Source organism: Podarcis melisellensis, assembly GCF_964234715.1.
Source record: "Podarcis melisellensis genome assembly, chromosome: 3".
Lineage (NCBI taxonomy): Eukaryota > Metazoa > Chordata > Lepidosauria > Squamata > Lacertidae > Podarcis > Podarcis melisellensis.
Window position 1 is genome coordinate 39644731 of NC_138530.1, and position 22357 is coordinate 39667087.

The 22357-nt window shown below is 39.5% G+C and overlaps 1 protein-coding gene across 13 annotated transcripts in view; it reads right to left on the reverse strand.

Moving 5' to 3' along the window:
* LTBP1 (latent transforming growth factor beta binding protein 1) overlaps positions 1-22357 on the reverse strand; it is a 187018-nt gene that overhangs the window by 46410 nt on the left and 118251 nt on the right. For 4 of the 13 annotated variants that reach the window (XM_081905338.1, XM_081905346.1, XM_081905339.1 and 1 more), the window contains 8 exons: positions 21932-22022; positions 17874-17972; positions 14344-14469; positions 12721-12846; positions 11234-11353; positions 7826-7945; positions 3397-3519; positions 1982-2104 (listed from right to left, as the gene is read on the reverse strand). In XM_081905338.1, coding sequence (XP_081761464.1) covers positions 1982-2104; positions 3397-3519; positions 7826-7945; positions 11234-11353; positions 12721-12846; positions 14344-14469; positions 17874-17972; positions 21932-22022 — 928 coding nt within the window. The remainder of the gene's footprint in view (positions 1-1981; positions 2105-3396; positions 3520-7825; positions 7946-11233; positions 11354-12720; positions 12847-14343; positions 14470-17873; positions 17973-21931; positions 22023-22357) is intronic. The other 9 variants (XM_081905343.1, XM_081905341.1, XM_081905342.1 and 6 more) reach the window with 3 other exon arrangements.

Here is a 22357-nt window from a genome sequence, read left to right on the forward strand (position 1 = left end):
TGAACATGACTTCTAAGAATGTGAATTTATTCAAAGATAACTATGAGAAATGCTGGTCAGAAGTGAAAAAAGATCTAGAAATTTGGTCGAATTTGAAGCTTTCCTTGCTTGGTCGAATTGCTGTTATCAAGCTGAATGTATTGCCGAGAATGCTGTTCTTGTTTCAATCATTGCAAATTATTGACAAGATGGACTGTTTCAAGAAGTGGCAAAGAGATATCTCTAGATTTGTCTGGCAGGGCAAAAAGCCCAGAATAAAATTTAAGATACTCACTGATGCTAAAGACAGAGGGGGGTTTGCCCTGCCAGATCTCAAACTTTATTATGAATCAGCAGCTTTTTGCTGGTTGAAGGAATGGCTGCTTCTTGAGAATACAGACATTTTAGATCTTGAAGGTCATGATAATGTATTCGGGTGGCATGCATACCTGTGGTACGGCAAGGTCAAAGCACATAAGGCATTCAAAAACCATATTGTCAGGAAAGCACTGTTTAATGTCTGGATAAGATATAAAGACTTTTTGGAGAGTAAAACCCCAAGGTGGTTATCACCTATGGAAGCGAAAGCTTTGAAAAAACTTAATATGGAGGCCAAATGGCCAAAATACTGGGAAATTTTGGAACAGGAAGGTGACAAATTGAAATTGCAGAGTTATGAGAAGCTTAAAGAGAAGGTGCAAGACTGGTTACATTACTTTCAAATAAGAGAGGTTTACAATTTGGATAAAAAAATTGGTTTCCAGGTGGAAAAATCAAAATTAGAAACAGAACTGTTAGAACCCAATGCTAAGATACTATCAAGAATGTACAATTTGCTGTTGAAATGGAATACTGAGGAAGAAATGGTAAAATCTGCTATGATAAAATGGGCACAAGATATAGGATACAATATTATGTTTGCTGACTGGGAGCAGTTGTGGACCACTGGGGTTAAATTAGCGGTATGTAATGCCCTAAGAGAGAATATTATGAAAATGATGTACAGGTGGTACATGACTCCAGTCAAGCTTGCAAAAATCTATCATTTGCCCGATAATAAATGTTGGAAATGTAAAGAAACTGAAGGTACATTCTTCCACCTTTGGTGGACGTGCCCAAGGATTAAGGCCTTCTGGGAAATGATCTATAATGAAATGAAAAAGATATTTAAATATACTTTCCTGAAGAAACCAGAGGCCTTTCTCCTGGGCATAGTCGGCCAATTGGTGTTAAAGAAGGAGAGAACTTTCTTTATGTATGCTACAGCAGCAGCAAGAATACTCATTGCAAAGCATTGGAAGACACAAGATCTACCCACCCTGGAAGAATGGCAGATGCAAGTAATGGATTACATGGAAATGGCGGAAATGACTGGCAGAATTCGAGACCAGGGAGAAGAGTTGGTGGAAGAAGACTGGAGGAAATTTAAAATTTACTTGAAGAAACATTGTAAAATTTTTGAATGTTGATGACATTGAAATGAAATGAAGGGGTTCTAGTAATAAGGTAAAAGACTATGCAAGAGTGGATTGATACTAGATGAAAGTTCGAAGTTAAAATATGTGAGGAAAAATAATTAAGGATAAACCAATAGGATAAGAATTTGCTGAACCAATTTTTAAGTGGAATACAAAAAAGGGTGGCGTGAGGAAGTCAGGAAAATAAGTTAACTAAAGAGGACAAAAGAAAAAAGAGGGTTTTTTGTTTTTGTTTTTTCCTTTTTTTTCTACGTTAATTGTTTGTATTTTTGTAATTTTCTGTTTTTGTGCTTTTGTGTTTTTCTTGTGTTTTTCTTATTGATTGTTTTATAATTTCTTTATTGTGAAAACTGAATAAAATATCATTTAACAAAACAAACAAACAAATTAATATTACTCTCAATAATAAAATTGTTATGACCGCTTGCTGATTTCTCAATTGTAAAAAGAAACCCTTAAGGCAGTTTGTGTGAAAAATTCATAGAAAATTTGACTGAATTCCTCATGTAGACAATGGAACTTACCTTCACAATGGTCTTTTGTAGGTGTCAGCTGGTAGCCTTGGCCACAAATGCATCTGTACGATCCAGCGATGTTTCTGCATTGACCATTTGTGCAAAGCTGCTGCCGTTCACATTCATCTACATCTGCAAATTATAAGACAGTGTTTAGCTTCAGAAAATGCATACTCTGCCCCGCAAAGCTATTTAAAAATGGTTTAAAATACATTCAAGGTCTTGCATTTTCAGAGTCCATGAATATCTAGATTATTGGGTCAAAATTAAGATTTAGTGTGTGTTATCAGTAAATTCTATAATACTACTGTTCTTCAGGGTAAATTGTCTTCTCTGGTTTCAATTGCATATTTCTTAGCAATGCCAAGTTCCTGTTGGGACAAATGGCCTGATGGAGCTAGCAGTTTCCATGAAGCAGAAAGGCTTTGTGGGTTTTTTATCCAGACCAGCTCCAATGGTATCCAGTTGCTGTTCATTCAAAGCTTGCAATGTTCTTTCCCATTCTCACAATTTAAGGATAGTCAGCCCATGCCAACATCTGGATTTCAGCAGCAAAATGCATTGCAAATTTACAACCAGAAAAGCACATGTTGCTGTAGGATGGTGCTGCTGAATCAACAAGCAGAACAGTCTGGTGTAAGTTCATAGTGAACTATTCATCCAGCACAGTCCATGATAAGAAAAGGAAACTTATATTTCGAGTGCCACCTCAAATTAGCCTCAGGTAGCCTTTGCATGGCAACTAAATTTTCCAAGGGCTAGATTCTCATTGGGTAATATAAGTGTCTTTAAAACTAATTTTCAATTACTACAAGTCAGGAGTATGAAATGAGACCACAGGTTAAAATTGGGGCATTTGATATCCCAGAGTGGCTGGTGCAACCAAGCCAGATGGCCTGGGTATAAATAACAAAATCATCATCATCATCATCTCATTTGAGATTAATTTTCAAAGCAGCCCATGGTTCTGCCTCCTTTGTTAACATCCCCCCCCCCCAGATTGTGCCAAATTTAATCACAAAGTGGTTACATTTCACCAGTTTTCACTGCCCTGTGAAGACTTTCCACTCTCCTTTCATATTTTTATCTTTAGGGCTGCTTCAAATAGAGGGAAGGGTTCATCTTTTTGCCTCTTGTGCTTTTAAAACAGTACACAAAAAGACTCTCCCATGGCATCTGATCTTATGAATTTCTCCCAAGATTTCAGAACACCAGGAAGGAGAATGCACAGGTGTTCAAGTAGCTCTAGCCCTACCTTTATGTTTACTTTTCTGAAGTGGTATGAAGAAGATTCCACCAACACACTGAGTGAGGAATACAATGCCTGTGCTTTGAATGCCCATGATGAATAAGTCTATTTCACCTCTCTTGGCAAACATTAGGCATGTTATATTTAAATAACAAAGGTATTAATCAATTCCTACCTTCACACTGATCTCTGGCAGGGGACAGTTGATAACCTTGGCTACAAAGACATCTGAAAGAGCCTTCCAAGTTTTCACACTGGCCATTTGTGCAGAGACTGCTATATTGACATTCATTTATATCTGTGGATAACAAAGATTGGATTTAGACAAGACACTATCGCTTACAATATTAATTAAGGATGCTTGAGGTGTTTCAACAGAATTGGCCAACAAGCTTTTAATAACTTTCTTTAATGGTTTTCTCAGTAACGGCCAAACTAGATGACATGTTAGCTCCGTATCTGTGCCGTTATGTTCAAATTACCAGTCCAGACCCTAATGTCCTGTTAGGGGTTTTTGACCCTTTGCCTTCACTAGGGCTCCAGTCTAATTTACCTTCTACTCCACCCCAGCAATTTGCATACAAAAAGTTCTCAGTTCCACAAATAGGAGGTTTTATTCCAGGAAGTGGTGTAGCGTGGGTTGCCGGCACCCAGGGCCACGCAGAGGGGTGGGAAGTGGACAGAGTACACATGCACATTGAACTGCCTAACAGTGTCCCCATCACCCAGGAGATCGCAACCTCAGAGTTACGAAAAGAAGAATCATTCTGTCATCTGGACAGGCCACTTCCTGGTTCACACGGAGAAGCCATTTGCAACAGAGCCCAGTGACAGAAGCACACAGCTATATTGAGGCAGCACCAGGTGTTGAAATTTTGCATCCCTAAGAATTTTGTGCCCAGGGCAACTGCCCCTGTGCCCTCCCCATGCTACGCCACTGATTCTAGGGGTGGGGAACCTCCAGACTGGGGACCAAAAGCAACCCTCTAGTTTCTCCCCAGGCCACAACTCTCACTAGCCCTGCTTCTCATCTCAGGAATTCCCCCCCCCCCCCGGTTATAATCTGTCCTTAAGCTGTGATGGATGGCTGGATGGCTTGTCTGGATGGCGAATAGAGGTATGTGTGTGTAGAATTCAATAGGACTTACTCCCAGGTAAGTGGGTTTGGAATTGAAACCCTAATCTGCTTTCTACTATGAATCTGAAAAACCACTGGAACTGATCATTTATTATTATTCTTTTCACATGGACATTCACTTAAGAGTTATGTTTCAGCAGAAACACAAAGAGATAGGTAATTTTCTATATAAAGATGCACTTAATGAAATAAAGCGCTGCAATTTTTAAAAGGGCTTCTTTATGGTTTGGTGGCAAGAGTTATTAATGCAACCTAGGACACAAAGAACAAAATATCAACAGCATGTGCTAAACAGTGAGTGACGGAAATAAGGTAACTTTCTTATGAACTGTATAATCAAACTAGTGAGACAGGCTGCAATCCTTACCCCACTAACCTGGGAGTAAGCCACACTGAATTAAATGGGAATTACTTCTAATTAGATATGGTTAGAATTGCAGCCATAGAAGGCTTAGTGATGGTCCATTAGCCATTTAATTAACTTTGTCTTTAAGGTGCCATAAGACACTTCTTTGTTTTTGCTACAAAAGACTAACAAGGCTACCCCTTTGGAAATTCATTAATTTTGAAAGGGGAACGCACAGTTAAGGTAGCAGGTATTGATGACTGAGATACCGTATTTTTCCATGTATAAGATCACCTTTTTTCTGAATATATATTTTTTGTGATAAATTGAGGGTCGCTTTAACATGGGTTAATATGCTAAGTAAGCAAGGGCTGGTGCTGCAGCAGTAGCAGGGAAATGTCAGAGAGGAAGCCGCTTACCCGCTCTTCCCGGCTTGGGAAGAGTATTTGGTGAGTGCCAGTATGCAGTGTATTGCGGCACCAGTTCAATCAGCCAGAGCGGGGGATTGTCGAAAAGCTGCTCAACAGCTCAGCGAACTTACAGAAGAAGCTCAACAACTGTTGAGGGCTCCCCAAAATAGGGGTTGTCTTATACATGGGGTCATGTTATACATGGAAAAATATGGTATGTATTCAAGTCATGTTTGTACACCCCTAGCTTAGTGTGTTGTCTGTACCTGGGCTCAAGGTTTGTTCCTCTCTGTGGCACTCATGCATTTGCACTAAGCCATGGTTTGGCTTGTGCTGGAGGAGACTCTTGAGAGTCCCATGGACTGCAAGAAGATCAAACCTATCCATTCTTAAGGAAATCGGCCCTGAGTGCTCACTGGAAGGACAGATCGAGCTGAGGCTCCAATACTTTGGCCACCTCAAGAGAAGACTCCCTGGAAAAAACCCTGATGTTGGGAAAGATGGAGAGCACAAGGAGAAGGGGATGACAGAGGACGAGATGGTTGGATAGTGTTCTTGAAGCTACGAACATGAGTCTGACCAAACTGCGGGAGGCAGTGGAAGACAGGAGTGCCTGGCGTGCTCTGGTCCATGGGGTCATGAAGAGTCGGACACGACTAAATGACTAAACAACAACAACAACATGGTTTGGCTTAGCACGGTGTGCGAAGAAGTCAGGATAATGGAAGCCAACATTAAACCATGGCTATACTAGCTTGTTTGAAAGCCCTTAACCATAGTTGTCCAGTTCAGGTGTAACAAGAAGCGACTTCTTGGCTTGCTTCCCCAGCAGTGCAAAGGGAGAACCAAAGTGTCTGTGTGCAAGTGCATGAGGCTTCCACATTTCTTGGCTAGTTAAACTAAGATTTGATCATCCTAATGCAGCCATTATGTCTATCCCTGTTGAGACCTAATCATGGCTTGCAAGAAAACCCTCTAAGAAATGCGTCAGAATCACATGGAGAGCAGTGGTACACATTATGGGGCTGGCGCAGAGAAAACACCATATGGAGGCCATTCTAAGCAGCCTCTACATCACAGACATAATGTACAGATCAGCCACAGGAGTTTCCAAGATTAGAGTGAAGACTAGCAGGAAGAACATTAAGTTATACTGGGTATAAAACTCCCATGTGTGCAAGGCCCAACTAGTTTCTGGGGTTTGACCATCTACTATCCCAGACATTTAAGATTTTATCTACAAAAAGAAGGCTTTTAGAGAAGAAGAAGAAGAAAAAAAAGGTTTATAAAGGAGGAAAGTAAGTAGATATGTGGGAGGGCAGACAGATAATGGAAGTCTGTCTGCTTAAAGTCATAGGAAATGCTGAGTAAGCTCCTCAGAATTTGCCAGCAAGCATTAACACAATAAGACTGTGTCAAGACATACCTATCTGCTCTGCCTGTCATTTTAAAGTGTCCCTTTTGCTTTGAACATTGAAAGCAGACAGCACAGGATAAGATGCCAAGAGCCAGAGCCAATGTAAGCAATGACAAAAAAACCCCTCCTAACCTAGACACTGAAAAGCCATGCACCAGGATTCCAGACAACACAGGAAAATATAATTTCTTGTAGTTGGATTTTTTTCAGAGAAGTTAACTTCAGAAATGCATGGGCTGGCCTATTCAATGATACACATTGTAGGCAAAACAGATGAAAGTAAGCTAAACATTTTTTCAATTTAAAGTAAAGTGAATTTTGACAACTACCTCATTTTCAGTTGTGTGAGTGGACTGAAAGAGCATGGCCAAGCCCTTAGAAAATACCATTGTTCTTTTACTCTGATGTATATTTCACTGTGTTTGAGCTTAAGGTTGAGCTGTGCAGAGCCTGAAGTGAAATATGAAGTGTAGAAATGCTTGAATGTGCTTTCCTCACATAAAAAGGAATTACTCTCTGCATTCAGTTTACTCTTGAATGATACCAAAGCTAGATGTTTTCAGAGCCCCAGGTTACCTCCTCCTTTCTGTAAAGTGAAGCAAGATGAATGCCTGGTTTGCTGAAACTGCACACCAAGGAAGTTGAGCAGGGAAACTCAGAACATGGCAGCATCATATCACATGTTGACCCATGACAGGGCCTTCTCAAAGATGGTTCTGTGTTTGTGGAATGCCCTCCGTGGTGAGGTGCATCTCTCCCCCTCATAACTGATTTTTGGGATAAATTTAAAAAACATCCCTGTTTAACAAGGCATTTGATTCCTGAGAGGTACTGCTCCTGGCAAGCTTGAAATTAGCAAATGTGAGTGCATGCAATTAATTTAAATGTTAGAAATGTTTTTAGATGGTTTTAATTTTTTTAAAAAATCATTTTAAATTGTATTGTTTTAACACTTTGATATTTGTTGCTCTGGGCTCCTTTGGAAGGAAGGACAGCAGAGAAATTTAAGAAATAAACAAATAAAATGTCTTGTTGTGGCAGGTAATTTCATTATCACGAGAGAGGAGGAGATACTGGGCTGCTGGTTTTAGCAGCAGCCATATACTTCCAGTGAAATCTAGTTGTGATGTGAGTCACAGTCACTCTAATTATTCTTTATCTATCAAATAATAAGTCTACATATCATAGTTGCCAAGGGAAGTTAACATCCTTGCCCAAGAACACGACACTGAAAAAACCTGGAATAACTGCAACAATATTTGCAATAGAAAACATTTTCAACAAGGCATTTACCATAGCATTTCCCGTTCCAGCCTCTGAATCCATCTCTGCAAGGTACACATTGGTAAGAACCAGGACTGTTAATGCACTCTGCATCTGAACAAGTGTGTGGAATTGTGCATTCATCAATATCTTTAAAAAGAAAACAAATGAAGTTTAAGATTTTAATAATCCATAAAGAGCAAGGGAATCTTAATGCTAGAATTGAATTTGGGATGATATATTTTGAGCATTCGGTGCTACTGTCCTTAAGATTCAGATCTGAATGGAACCACTGAAGTACATGATGTGCTAGAATGCTGTGCTTGGTTAAATGATGCCTAAGGTTAAATCTCCATTCACCTATGATGCTTACTAGGTGCTCTTAGGCAAGTCCCTGTCTCTTAGCTTAACATACATTACAGAAGAGCTTTCCAAACTGTGTGTCGTGACACATTAATTTGTCGGCTGCAGTGTGTGCCACGCAAACACCCCCTGTTCTCCTCCCGGCGTTGGAAAGGGGCTAGTTTAACCTCCGGTTTGTGGGCAAAACTGAATTACTGTGTCACAAAATTATGCATGTCTAAAAAGCGTGTCACCAACATGAAAAGTTTGGAAAGCTACCTTACAGGTAGTTGTAAAATTAAAAACACTGCTATGAACTCCTTGGAAAGGAGGGCAAGAGGTAAAAAAATCAGGAAATAAACACCTGATATATTTCAACTAATGATTAGACATATTTTTAAATTATCTTGATAACGTAGGCAAAGATGCTAAGCTTATTTATTTGGAAACATGTTCCATTGGGTAAACGGGTTTCGTTTTGAAGCTAAAATCTAAACATTTAAAACCACCTTATCACAACAAATTTAATACTTATATAAGCAACCACAGAGTTAAGGATATGACAATTTTTGGGTTTTGAAGGATACCTGGTATACAGAGTTTATTTTTTTAAATAAAGCCAACGAAAATATAGATGTATAATAAATTATCAATGTGAAAAGTAAAACGTGTGTCTGGAATAAGCTATATAAAAATACATACAAATCTAAAATTATGAATGGTGCCCTGCAGCTATCTTACACAGCTTCTTGAAATGTAATCTAAACTATCCACATAGTTTGCTGTAGTAATGAACATAAAGGGAATATGGAACATTCCTTTCCTTTTCTTCCACTGTATCAAATAGCTGTATCTTGACAGGTGAATATCCTTATCTGACTTATCAGAAATTTCCTACTTACAAAGGAAGAATCAACAATTTCATTCTCTCTTCCTCATCTCCACTTAATGTGAAGATCATTTGGGACCAAGGGACTGATTACACATGGCATATATTTGCATACAACATAAAGTTAGAGCACCAGACACTGCCTGAAGACTTTGGGCTTACAGCCTCATGACCTGTTATGCTTGCAATAGGTAGAACAAACTCCAAACAATGCTAACTGAGGGAAGAGGGAGACAGGACTCAAGGGGAAGACAAGACAGTCTGCCTTTCTGCAGTTGACACTTCAGGCTCCATTTGCACAAGGTCTCACATAGTTGTGAAAAGGAGGTAGGAAGGAGACTGGATAAGCTCTTGAGAGTGGAGCTATTTCCCAGGATTGTAGGCTAACTCAGCAAAACTAAAGGTGTCTAATATGGGTGACCACTTCCCATCAGCCTCTTCTCACAAGGAGAATGGATTGTTACCCATCAGGCATAGCCTTGCATTCAGTGGTACCAAGGGGACATTACAGCTGGCAAATCCAGCCACACTCCCCGAGATTCTTGTAGGAAACCACCAGCTCCACTCTGATGGTATTGGTGGATTATTATTATCAATTGTTTTATTGATCTTGTCTTTCAATCATGCCATGGCCTGTTTGATCCCATTTATTCGGGACTCTGCTTCTTTCTTCCTTTCACTGCAAATTCTGTTGTGAAAAATATGCATAATTTCCACACGTTTGACACCTATGAGACCAAATTGTGAAATCTATATCTAAAGCCATCTTTTAATTTTTTTAAAAAATGAACATAAACCCAGTAATTCTTATACTGCACTAGCAAAAGCTGGAGCTGAGAGACTGCAGAAGAATATGCTAGCTTAAAAAAGGCATATTCTGATCGAAGGTGACAGGTATGAAAACAAAGTACAAAGACACTGATGATTAAGTAGGAGTAACTGAATATCATTTTAATTTATGAATGAATTTATGTTGATTTTTATTTTTTAACTCAAGGGGATATTCAAGCCAAAACCTAACTTCATATGCGTTGTAAGTTAGACGTGCTGGGACGTTTTGTTCTATAAAATGGTGGATTTTTGCCAATATTTTATTCCAAACCACAAGTGGATTCCTTTGTAACAAGTGAAGTGATGAACTTCATTGTCAATGGCAATTTTCATAAATAATTTCAATAGAAAAAAATTACAGATAAAGTAGATAGTGAGGTTTCCAACTTTAATTTTATTAATTTCCAATTTTAAAATTGAAGCTCTTACGCTCCCCCTCCCCATTTTTTAGGAAGGGAGCCTTCTATCGCTGAAGTTTAGTAACAGTGTTGGTTTGCTGTCCATGCTGATTTTGCCAGGTCATTTGGAACAGTGGCACACAGGTGTGAGAACCAGCACTATCCTCATCTGGTTTATTAATCACAGGAGTGTCACTGAGGAGTCACTAGCAGGCAAGCTGATACTAGCAGACCCTTGTCTGTAAATACCTACTTTTAAGAAAAAGCAGCTCCACATTTTATGCTGCAGTCATATTTACCACAGTTGTTCCTGAAGCAAATATGTGAACAGTGAATTATTATTACTAAATGATCATGACAAAAACAAGAGCACCAACCTTCAACAGGAATTCCCAGGGTGGTGAACAATTTATAATAAAACAGAGAATAAAATGTCAACAACTATACCAAATAACATTTATCCTGAACAACAACATTGTAACTAACAAGCAGCAGCAGCAGCAGCAGAGAACATAACCATAAAGCAATAGCACAACCATCTCTTTAACCTCTGATGTCTAGGCAGTACGATCAGCTGGCGATGAAAAGGCACCAATGAAGGGAACAGAAATATCCAACGGGAAGAAATTCCCATGATATATCTATATCTTTAAAGTCTTGACACATGTACACAGGTGTTTATGGATGCATGCCTGACATTCATTCACGTTTTGTATGTTTGCTTTGAAGAAACCCTGGTTTACCCATTGGAAACACAATTTATATGTAAAGATGAAGCGAGACAGTAGAGCTCAATGAAAGGATAGGGTAGGTTATGGATTCTGGCATCATCAGTCCTGAGTCTACCATGTTAGTGTCCTCAAATGCATAAACATTGCTCTCTATGGCACAACTTCCTTGGATTGCTTTTCTAAAGGAATTAAGGAAACTAATGATGTCTATGGATGATTATTCCAACATTTCAGAGTGACAACATACCTTCACACTGGCCTCTCCTGTTCATACGGAATCCAGTGTCACAAGCACATATGTATGAACCAATGGTATTTATACAGCGTCCTTCCCCACAGGTGTGAGATCCAGAACATTCATCAACATCTAGAAACCAAAATGAATACAAAAGTTAAATATTTACTGTAAATACACTAGTCTTCCTTTTCTTTTTAAGAATACACACATTTACAGAGGATGAAAGTCAACATCATTCTAATATGATTGTTCAATCAGTGCAAGCATTCCTAGTTGCCAGCTGCAATTATCGCCTTTCTCTTCCCCTTGCACACTATTTTAAGGGTGCTCCCAACACTAGTGGAATCCTTGAACAAGTTTCTGTTAGTGCACTGGGTTAGCTGAATCTGCCCAGAATTCTTATTCTTAGGGCCATGTAAATTGTTAATTTTATCACTCCCAAGACTGGCTGCTTACTTGCATAAATAGACTATTAGCTGGGGAGCTCACAGATCTTAGTTGCAACAACTACAACCTGTAATGTCAATATTCTTGCTTTAGTAATTGCAGGTGTTACTAGGACTGAGGTCCATGAGTTTATTTGCTTACTAATATTTACTGTCCTTCAGTCATGCCCTGATCATGTAAGAGGGCCATTTGTCCAGCCACCTTCCAGCAGAGACTTTGTATTTGGGTGCCCTGCTACAATACCTCTAAGAATGCTCTATGGAACATAGGAAGCCACCTTGTACCAAGTGAAACTACTAGCTCAGTACTGTCTACAGCAGGATAGGCAACATGGCAGCCTCCAGATGTTGCTGGACTACAAGTCCCATCATCCCCAACCATCAGCCATAATATAAACTAAACTCTGATGGCTGGTTGCCATGGTTTGAAAAGCAGTAGGCCTTACAGTAGGCCTGTACACTGACTTCCTGAACAGCAGCCATACACTCCTACCCATTTAATCTGTGGATACAAACTTGATAAAAGTTCTCCATGTAAGTGTATCTCCAGCAACAATCACAGCAAATCACACAAACAATACCATGAATGTTCAAAATGGTCCTACGTTAACATTTGATAGACCTTCTTTAGTGTCACTTAGAAATGGTATTCATATTTGAGAGGGGCCAATTACAGAGCTGTTTTGGTTGCTAACGAACTATGTGAAATCTATTCTCATGCATGGGAGAGAGAGAAAAAACCTATCCTCCAAACATATTTTACGACTTAAGCTCTTACAGCAACATTTTATTTTCAAGGAAGTATAACTGCACAAATAAATAATTTTAGGAAGACAGAATGAATAATGACTTGCCCTCTGTAATGGTGGTCAATTTTTATTAAGAAATACTCTATGAACAAAAAGAGCAACCTAAGCATTAAGCACCCAGTCCAGTGCTTGTGTAAATCAATGTAAGTATTTTTCCAATGACCTTAACGGATTTCAAACTCCAACTCTTAGCTATTAGCCCCAAGTATTAAGAGCTTGTTTCATAAAGCACAGTAGTTACCAACACAGTCTGTTCCTTGTTCACTGGCCATGAACCCTGCCTGGCAAATGCATAGGAAGCTTCCTTCTGTATTTTCACAACGCCCAAGGGAGCAGAGATGGGGAGCCTGAGTACATTCATTAATATCTGTTAAAGAAATAAAAACGAAGATTGAAAAAGTAGTACTCTGTCATGACCATCACTTCACTTCGCCCAATATACACAAGACACTAAAATGAAAGACAGACTCTATTAGTACAGACAGATTTGTTTCCACGGAGGTGAACAATAAAGATTTGGTATAAAATTCTGATTCAGAAAGCAGACTTATTGGCTTAAAGTTTCAGAGTATTACTTTATACCAACTTTCAGAGTATTACTTTCCCTTGAAGGAAGGAACTATACGTACTTGTAATAAGTGATCTTTCAGAGGGAACTTATGCATTTATGTATATGGGAGTCAAATACTATATGCCAGCAGATTCTGGAACCTCTCAGAACCAGGGCTAGTGAAGGGCACTCCTTCTCTTTACACAGTTTTAAAATGGGGCAATATAAAGAAGCCTAGCAGGCATTCAGTTCCTTGCAATACTGATCATAAAATTTCATGCACTCCTGTTAGGATTCCAAAGCACGGTCTACGAGGAGGAAAAATATAAAGACTCCTTGAAGCACCTCAGTTTTCTTAATTTACAAGCGCCATCCTTTGTGCATGCAGGATAATTTAGAACAAGTTGTGTGCCAAGATACATTTAGGTAGTGTACAGTTCAGGGATGGGGACCATGTGACTTCTGGGCTGCATCAACAGAAGTATAGTGTCCTGATCAAGGCAAGTAATAGTACCACTCTATGCTGCCTTGGTCAGATGATATCTGGAGTACAGTGTCCAGTTTGGGGTGCCACAATTTAATAAGGATATTGACAAGTGCAGAAGAAGGAGACTAAGGTGATCAAGGGTCTGGAAAACAAGCCTTATGAGGAACAGCTGAGGGAGTTGGGTACGTTTAGCTTTGACAGTGAGAAGAGCCATCTTCAAATATCTCAAGGGCTGTCACATAGAAGAGGAAGTGAGCTTGTTTTCTCCTGCTCTAGAGGCTAGGACCCAAATCAATAGCTTCAAGTTACAAGAAAGGAGATTACTGTCAGAAATAAGAACCTTCTGACAGTAAGATCTGTTCAACAGTGGAATGGTCTCTCTCAGGAAGTGTGCACTTGTTGACTCTTCTTCCTTGGAGGTTTTAAGCAGAGGTTGGATGGCACCTGTCACATATACTTTAGTTAAGATCCCTGCATCACAGGGAGTTGGACTAAATGACCCTTGGGGTCCCTTCCAACTCTACAATTCTATGATTCTATGTTTCTGGACTTCCATCAGCTCCAGCCAGTGTGGCCAATCGTCAGGGCAGTTGTAGTCCAACAACCTCTGAAGGGCCCCGTTTCCTCATACCTGGTACAAAAGAGCTGCAAAGTTCTATGAGAACAAGGGAGATCTTTTAAAAATGTATTTTGACCAAGATTAAGGACCAAAAAGGGAAGAAGCCATTCTTATTTACCATAGTTGTTTCATACAAATTACAGGTTACATTTCTTCAGATCCTTCACTCACTAATCAGTTTAGCAAAGGCAAAGAAAATTTCTCATACCAGAACATTTTGTTTGTTGATCATTAAGCTTGTATCCATCATTGCAGAAACAGGTGTATCCCACAGGCAAATTAACACAATGTCCTGCTCCACAAATATCTGGGTTCACTGTGCACTCGTTGATTTCTAAATAGAAAGAAAAACATACCTGGAGCAGGCCATTTAAAACATTTGCATAAGTCCACTATTATTCTCAATTTAAACAGGAAGAAAAAACATTCAGAGTGGCTGGGGCAACTGAGTCAGATGGGTGGGGTACAAATAATAAAAATATTATTTCAGCCTCTTGTTATCCAATCCAGTGGCTGTGGAGCAAGAAGCCAGTACAGAGTTTCTATGAAGCAATACTTAAAATAAACAGCCTGACATACACCCTACAAAAGCTTGCCCTTCCATTCCCTATATTTACATACTACTGTAGTGCATCTGGAAATCAAGTGAAAGGAACTGGCCTGTAAACATGCAAGAAATGTTTGATAGAGACCCAGGATGGCCTCTTAACTTCCTAACTCAATGCTAGAGCCATATGAAACTGTAGCTCAAGGATCTCCTCAGTGAATGGGTCAACATGTGCTGTGTACACCGTTTTCTTCTTTGGAATAGTTATGAGGAATTTGTAAGTGAACTGAAGCATGGTTTTAATCTTTACAGAAAAGAAGAAATCCCTGGTAGTTATGTCAAATGTTGATGCATGTATTGTAAGCATCTTCCACCTTCTCATCTCAGGGTTAAGACCGGAGCGTGCCAAACCTTCAGGACTCAAAAGTTGACATTCTGGATGAGTTGCCCCATGTTAAAAAGCCACACAAATTTTTCCCCAAGTTTTATCAACCTAAGCCTTTATATTAAAAGTTCCTAATGGTGCTGGTCCGGTTGCTTCCAGGGGCAAGCTTGACTTCATCCATAGGCTATTCTTTAGGCAATAGTTACTTCACAACTCCTGAAAGCTGAAGCAGAACTCATTCAGTTAAGGGGAGCCAGCCCTGACTCACCTTGGAAGAAAAGAACCAGTGACACCAGCAGGGATTTTGTCTACTAAAGCCTGAGAACATTTTGCTCGCACAACCAACCAATAGTTTAGACGCTAGGAAGTCAAACTTCCCTGCTGCAATGTGATTTGTGATTAAGAAGTGGAAGCATAAGAAGTGTCTCAATAAAACTCCATCTTTAAGTTGGCAGTTATTTCCATGCAGCCACTATGGCGGATTCTGGGACACCAAGCAACTTTATTCACATTGACTTTGTGGCTTAGAACTCCGTCCTTATCAACCCCATAGCAAAAGCAGTAAAAAGGGACACTGAGATCTGTGGAGGTTGGGGACTGAACCCCCTTAATTTGCCTGATGCCAGGCCCGGTAATTAAGTCAAAAGGATATGCAATGTTTGCTAATAATGCACACACTGTAGAAACATTTTTAATATGCACCACAGCATTTAGGTAGATAACCAAGGGCATAGGAAGTTCCATCCTTCACATTTTCTGTACAATGTCTGCCTCCAAAAATTGCCTTCTGGAACCTATTCAATACTGAAAGTGGCTTCATATTAAAATGCACAGTCCTAGATGCTGAGAGAAGTTATGGCACTGAAATGAATACTGATTATACAATTTGCCCAGACAACTATCACAGAATATGAAGTAGTGGGATCTGCAGTAATTATTATTATTATTGTTATTATTATTATTATTATTATTATTATTATTAACTTTTACTATAGCCCTTTTACTGATACACAGAATGGCACCTGTCATTTATCTCATCTGTCCTAAAAAGGATTCTGTTAATTGGCCCAAAGGATCACCCAGCAAGCACACAGCTTAATGTGCTAGCTAACAATGTAATCTATTAATAGCATATGCATTTCTTTTTAAGAAAAGCAAGCAACTGTTTATTAGGCAAACTTGACCTCAAATGGAATACTGATGGATGTTGCAAAGATTCAACAAATATAGAACATTCAGAGACATAGAGATAAACATTGAATTTAGAAATTGCAGGGTATGCTGGAATATATCAGTAAGTTTATAGCAAACTACACAGCTGGTAGTACTTAACTAAGAAAAACCCTTTGCAAAGATAAATTGAAGCCAGAGTATTAAAGAAAGTTCCAGAGCCTGGAGAATATAGAAATATCATCACTACTGTTGAAATTCTTTGATCTGCTGGAAAGGGTTGATCAAAATTTTCCTCACAGATGCTCTGGAGGAGAGACATTAATAAGATGCTATGCTACATGGTTGTATTGCATACCATTCCTTAGAAACAAGTGTGCACACTAGGGGTAGACAACTTAACATTTGTGACGTTTACACACAGAACTATGACAGAATTCTTGAATAAATGTAGCAATCGTAGAAAAAGAGGTGTGGTTCTCTTGTGGATCAGGAAATGGTTAAGTTTCAGGAAGCAGAGGGTAGGAATAAAGAGACAGTTCTCTAAGGAAGAAGGTAGAAAGTGGAGCCCTCCAAGGACTGGCATTGGAAACTGTGCTTTTTAACTTGTTCATAAACAGCTTAGAACTAGGAGTGAGCAATAAGATGGCCAAGGTAATAATAAAATGATAGTAAGTTGTGCAGGGTTGTTGAAACAAAAGAAAAAAGAATTCTGAAGATCTCCAAAAGGACCTCTCCAAACTTAGTGAAATGGCAGTAAAATGTCAAATGCAATTCAATGTAAACAAGTGTAAAATGATGCATACTGGGGGCGGGGGGAGAATCTTAATTTCACATACGTGCTCATGGGGCCTGAACAGGTGATGGAGGATCAGGAACAAGACATTTATCAATGAAGATAAATGAAACTGCCAATCTCTTGGAGGTGCATCCTGGAAACCTGCTCACTGCTAGGCTTTTCCTACCTAGCCTAGAAAGGTGTGACCCTGGCCCTACAAAAGCTGAGGGAGTATGTTTCTCAAAGAATGGCCTCCCCACACAACCCAGTTCTAGATAAGATTCTGGAAACTTTCCCCAAATTATTATTTTCATTAGGCACCTTTAGAAATCAATGCGATTTTCTCAAGTTTTTATTATGGAATATGGGTAAATTCACAAGATCGCTCACCATGTCATGTCTGTGTCTTTTCATATGCTTTTAAGGGGGATATGCATTAATGCACTGCTTATAGAAAAAGGCATTTTAAGAGCTTTGGGGAGGCATATTTGCATAAAGTAATGTGCCTGTATGTGGAGCTGACCAGAAACTGTCCCCACATGCATGCAAAAAAAATGCAGTTGAACCATGGTATACAAACCTGCAAATACACTCCAGGTGGGTGGAATCCTTTAGACTCCTCTATTTTATATGCACAACGTAAGTCAACTGTGAACTGCATGCCATCCATATGACCAGACTTGCCAAAAATAACATACAATTCCACCCTCTTAAACTGAACATTTTTGGCCCTGAATTTTCCTGTGTTCTGCTGCTCTATTCTTCCTGTTTGACGCTCTAATAGCCCTCAGTTATTTGGGAGTATGCACCCATTTCTACCTCCAGCCATTTTTTGTGTGGGGAAAGTATGCATCATACCTGTAACTTGAGTTGGTGCTATTACTTGACTAGCACTTGAAGTAGACACATCTGGGCCAACTTCTACAGGCACAGGAGGAGAGGTTTTTTCAACTACTACTGTGCAAAAGAAAAGAGAAAATTATTTACATATGAGGAAGGCAAGTTTTAAAATACGTGCATGGCTTAATGAACTAATCATTAATGGAAAACTGTAGTAAGGGTCTCTTTATATGTTTCTAGGTGGTGCATGTTACAGACTCCCATTGTATATCTTCTAAAATCCTGAATTTTGAAGAAACTGCACATCTTCCTTTGGTTGCTAGTGCCTTTTGCTCCCCACGAAACATGCCCAGAGTGCATGTGTTGTTATAAGGAGATGTGCAATACTGTTATATGCTTTAGTCTTACCAAGCAGTAAACACATGAACATCTGCTAAATTACTCAATATAATTTCTTATTTTGAACACTGACTAACAGTCTGACCTATTTGTTACTCTGGTGCATGTGAAAGAAATCTGGAACTGTGTAAAACTAATAAAGCAAGTATAGTGACGAAACTTCACTGTCTAAGCATCACTGAATGAGATGTTTGAAATACACGAGGGATCGTGGGACCACTTTCGGAAAAATTGTTCCCACTTCAATTCACTTTTTGGTGCCTAAGTTAAGTGTCTACCACATTCAGGAAGGACCTCCAAATCATTCTCTATTTCAATTAAATCTATTTCTCTTACACTTCAACATATGCCCCTCCATAAAATTTTTGCACATAAAAATTCATGGGTACAATTAACCAAGCACAGCTGCTGTACAACCTCCATTGAGTTCAGTAGACTCATTAGCAATCCAAAGATTCATGGGTTTCACGGGTTCATTGCTCACTGGCTAAATAGAGAGGACTTTATCACACTGTGTTGCACACAGTGAACAGTTTTGCAGTCATTTCCCTTCTTAAGTCTGCTTCAGGCATAATGATAGAAGAGATAACAGTGCAGATGTAACCATTGTAAGGAGATCAGGAGTGTGGCATGGGATTGCATGCTCCTCCTCCCCTTTGCCAGAGCAAATTACCCCCTCCCTTCCTTGGATATATACATAATATATCTCCTTTCAGTAGCATACTCTCATGCCAGCTAATAAAAAAATAAAATCAACGAAAGAGCACCAAAACAACGTAACACAACAAAAACACACAGCCCCAAAAATAAAAAAGTATTAAAGCACAGAAGCATCCCTGGAGCTAGGTAGAATCGAGTTCAGCTAATGTTTAACAAGGCCTGGAAGAAGAGAAAGGTCTTTGCCTAGCATTGGAAAGGTTTAGGAAAAGCCACAAGTTAGGCTTCCCAGGGACTGCATTCCAAAAACAGCAGAAACATTTCTTCCATTGGTTGCAATCCACCTGAGTTCAGCAGATGGAAAGACCTAAGAAGATACTCTAATGATTATTTCAATTCCTATTTGAGAAAAGGATGCCCCTTTAGGTACCCATGTCCCAAGAAGGGGCGGATTTACAGCAGGACAGTGCAAGCAGTGCGGTCGCACCAGGGGCTGGTACCAAACTGAAATGCATCCAGCTCTGGATTTGTATAGCAACCACCAACTCAAGCATATTGACCAGGAAGGGGAAATGGATGGGTCTCACAACCCTTCTCTCTCACAAGAAAGCATGTTCTTGGACCCAGCTGATGAACCCTCACCTGCTATATGTTATAAGCCAAGGGAGTCAAGAAACAAGGAGACAGTCGGCCACACCCCACCAAGCACCTTTTACATAGCCTTAGTAACAACTAACTAATATTCACCCAACAAAGCTGGGCAACAAGGTTCCCTGTGCACATTCACTGCTTGAAGGCAAAATCAGTGGCATCCAAATTAAAGCAAGTAAGCGTGAGCAGTGTTGAGGGAGGAACTGGCTGAGACCAAATCCAAAGTGGCCTCATCTGATCTGTATCTCCCAGACCAATGAGTGGATTGGAACATAGTCCAGAATTCTGACTCAAACAACTCTGATGTGGTGGTACCACTTTATTCCTGTCTTTAAACTGGTAACCACCATTAGCAACAGTTTGAAAGTGGGCAGTGGCTGCCTTATGCAGTGAAAACTGTTTTACAAATACCGCCTGAAAGTCATGGGATATGATAATATTCTTTTACTAGCATGAACACTGTACAGAAAAACATGTGGCTGTTCCATAGGTCTGTAGGAACAGCCATCTTTTTTGTAACTCAGTATCTATGAGAGTGATGTCATTCCAGAACATTCCATTTCATCAAGAAGGCATTTATTGTCGCATTTACACCATGCATGGCAAAAATCATTTATAGTCAAAATACATTTTGGTAGGCGGGATTGCTAAAGCCTGCCCCCTTTTTAATTCCCCCCCCCAAGTGTGTAAAGCTGAATGTACACAAGTTAAATGTGTGTAACTTGTGAGTTAGCTGTACTGTTTCTTTGCTGCCTTCACCATCACAGAGTAGGCTTGAGGATAGATTGTTGCCTGTATTTCTTAAGCTTCATACTATGTTTCCTGCAACTTTCTTATAAGCCATTTTAATAACTAGTCGAGTTGGTAAACCAAGGAGCAAAACAGGATCTGCTCAACAGGCAAGAGTGTGGGGGAACTATTGATGCTCTGTGAACTATTATACTTTATGTAACCCCTACAGAGTGACTAGGGTTTGATGGGGCACCGGTCATGTCAAAAGGAAACTTGCCAGGGACTCGGGGGGGGGGGGGATCTTTCAGATTCCATCACCGTTCTAACATATCCACTGATCAGGCAAAGAAAAGCCATTGCAAGCCTAAAGCTCATCAGGAAATGATCTGACCTGAACAAGGAGAAATCACAATCTTTATGCCACATTGAAAACATAAAAACCAAACCTTTGCATTAATTATTGTTTTCACCTCCCACAGGAAGATAGTTGAGCAGAAGGATGCTAAGAACAGAATTCCTAATCTGTCCTGATTGTCCAACACAAATTTGAAATAATCCAGGTATTGTGGGAGTATGAGACGGAATCCTTAGGGACTACAGTAAAAGACAACAGCCAACATGACCAAACCCTCAATCCTGTATTGGTGTTAGACTGAGAAAACAGAATGCAACAGCTGAGAGAGGTCAGCTGCTTCCAGGCTCCTCCTTCCACATCCAGTAACGTAAGCCAAATCAGCATCCACAATCAAGACATATATCATTGCCGTTTTACTGTTAACTGACCTGACATTAATACAGCAGCATTATCTGACCCAAAATACATATTGGGAAGGAAACTGAGGTCACTGTTGCTGGAAGAAGAACCAGAATGAGGACTAGGCTTTAAGATTCTGAATTTTCATCTCCATGCCTGGCTTATCTGATAGCCACAGCCACGGGTGTCCACTTGAAATTCCTGCAGTAGTACAGCAGAATTATGGCAGCACTGGCCTTAAATATGGTTAACAAACCATTGTTAGCTGTAACCAGACTTTGCAAACTACCTTTTAACCAACAAGTCAACCTGACAATTCTGTAAGTGAAGTGAAACTTGCAACCCTGTTTCTAAGCCTGGTTTAATAGCTAACCATGGATATTATCAATGCAGACTAAAGTGCCAGGAAAATTGGAAGCTGCCTTGTACTGCGTAAAGCGATGGCCCATCCAGCTCAGTATTTAGGTAGGGGTCTTTTCTGTCTCTGCATGGATATGCCAGGGATTGAACCTGGAATGTTCTGCATGCAAATCATTGAGCTATAGCTGCACCTTAAAAAAATGTTAACTGGGTAAGGGAAAGGAATTCACAAAGGAAGAATGGAATGAGATGGAATGCATGAGTCCATGACATGCTCCTGAGTGTTACATCTGCATTAGGTCTTATTTTCTTCACCAAAGAGTCTTGTCTAGTGGACTTTAAAAGGATTATTCGTGTAAAGATAATAAAATTTTGCTAGTTTAAGCCCTTCTTTTTAAAATGCAGAACATTAAATTAGAAATAAAATTCTAAAAATGAAAGGAATATAGACACCATAAGGAATTATTCCATGCCATTTTTGCAAGGATTCTCATCCATTAAAGGAGGAGTCAAAAAGAGCTACCTGGAAATTGTGGATGCAGGTTAATAGTTGAAATCCCAGGAGAAAGCTGAGGTTGACCAGGTTTTTCTTGGTCATCAAGTGAAACTAATTCCTAAAAGAATGGTTAAAAATTAAATGGGTGATTATGTGGTTTTAATGTGAGTCTCCCCAATTTTGTAGTGAAATTTTGCTTTGAAAAAATGATGTTTCATAGCAAACTGTGTGTGTTTATATATCGTTTAAAAATAAGAGCAAGCATTAACTCCTTGTAATTGGTTCATTTTCCATTCAGCAGCAGCTCTTGTAGACAATGTATTTTTATCACAATTTATTGGGTAAAGATAAATCTTCTAAATATATTGATATACATATAGTACATAAAGCCAAACATAAATCTATTTGTAGACTTGTGATTAAAAATAACTTATCCTTGCATATGCACATCTG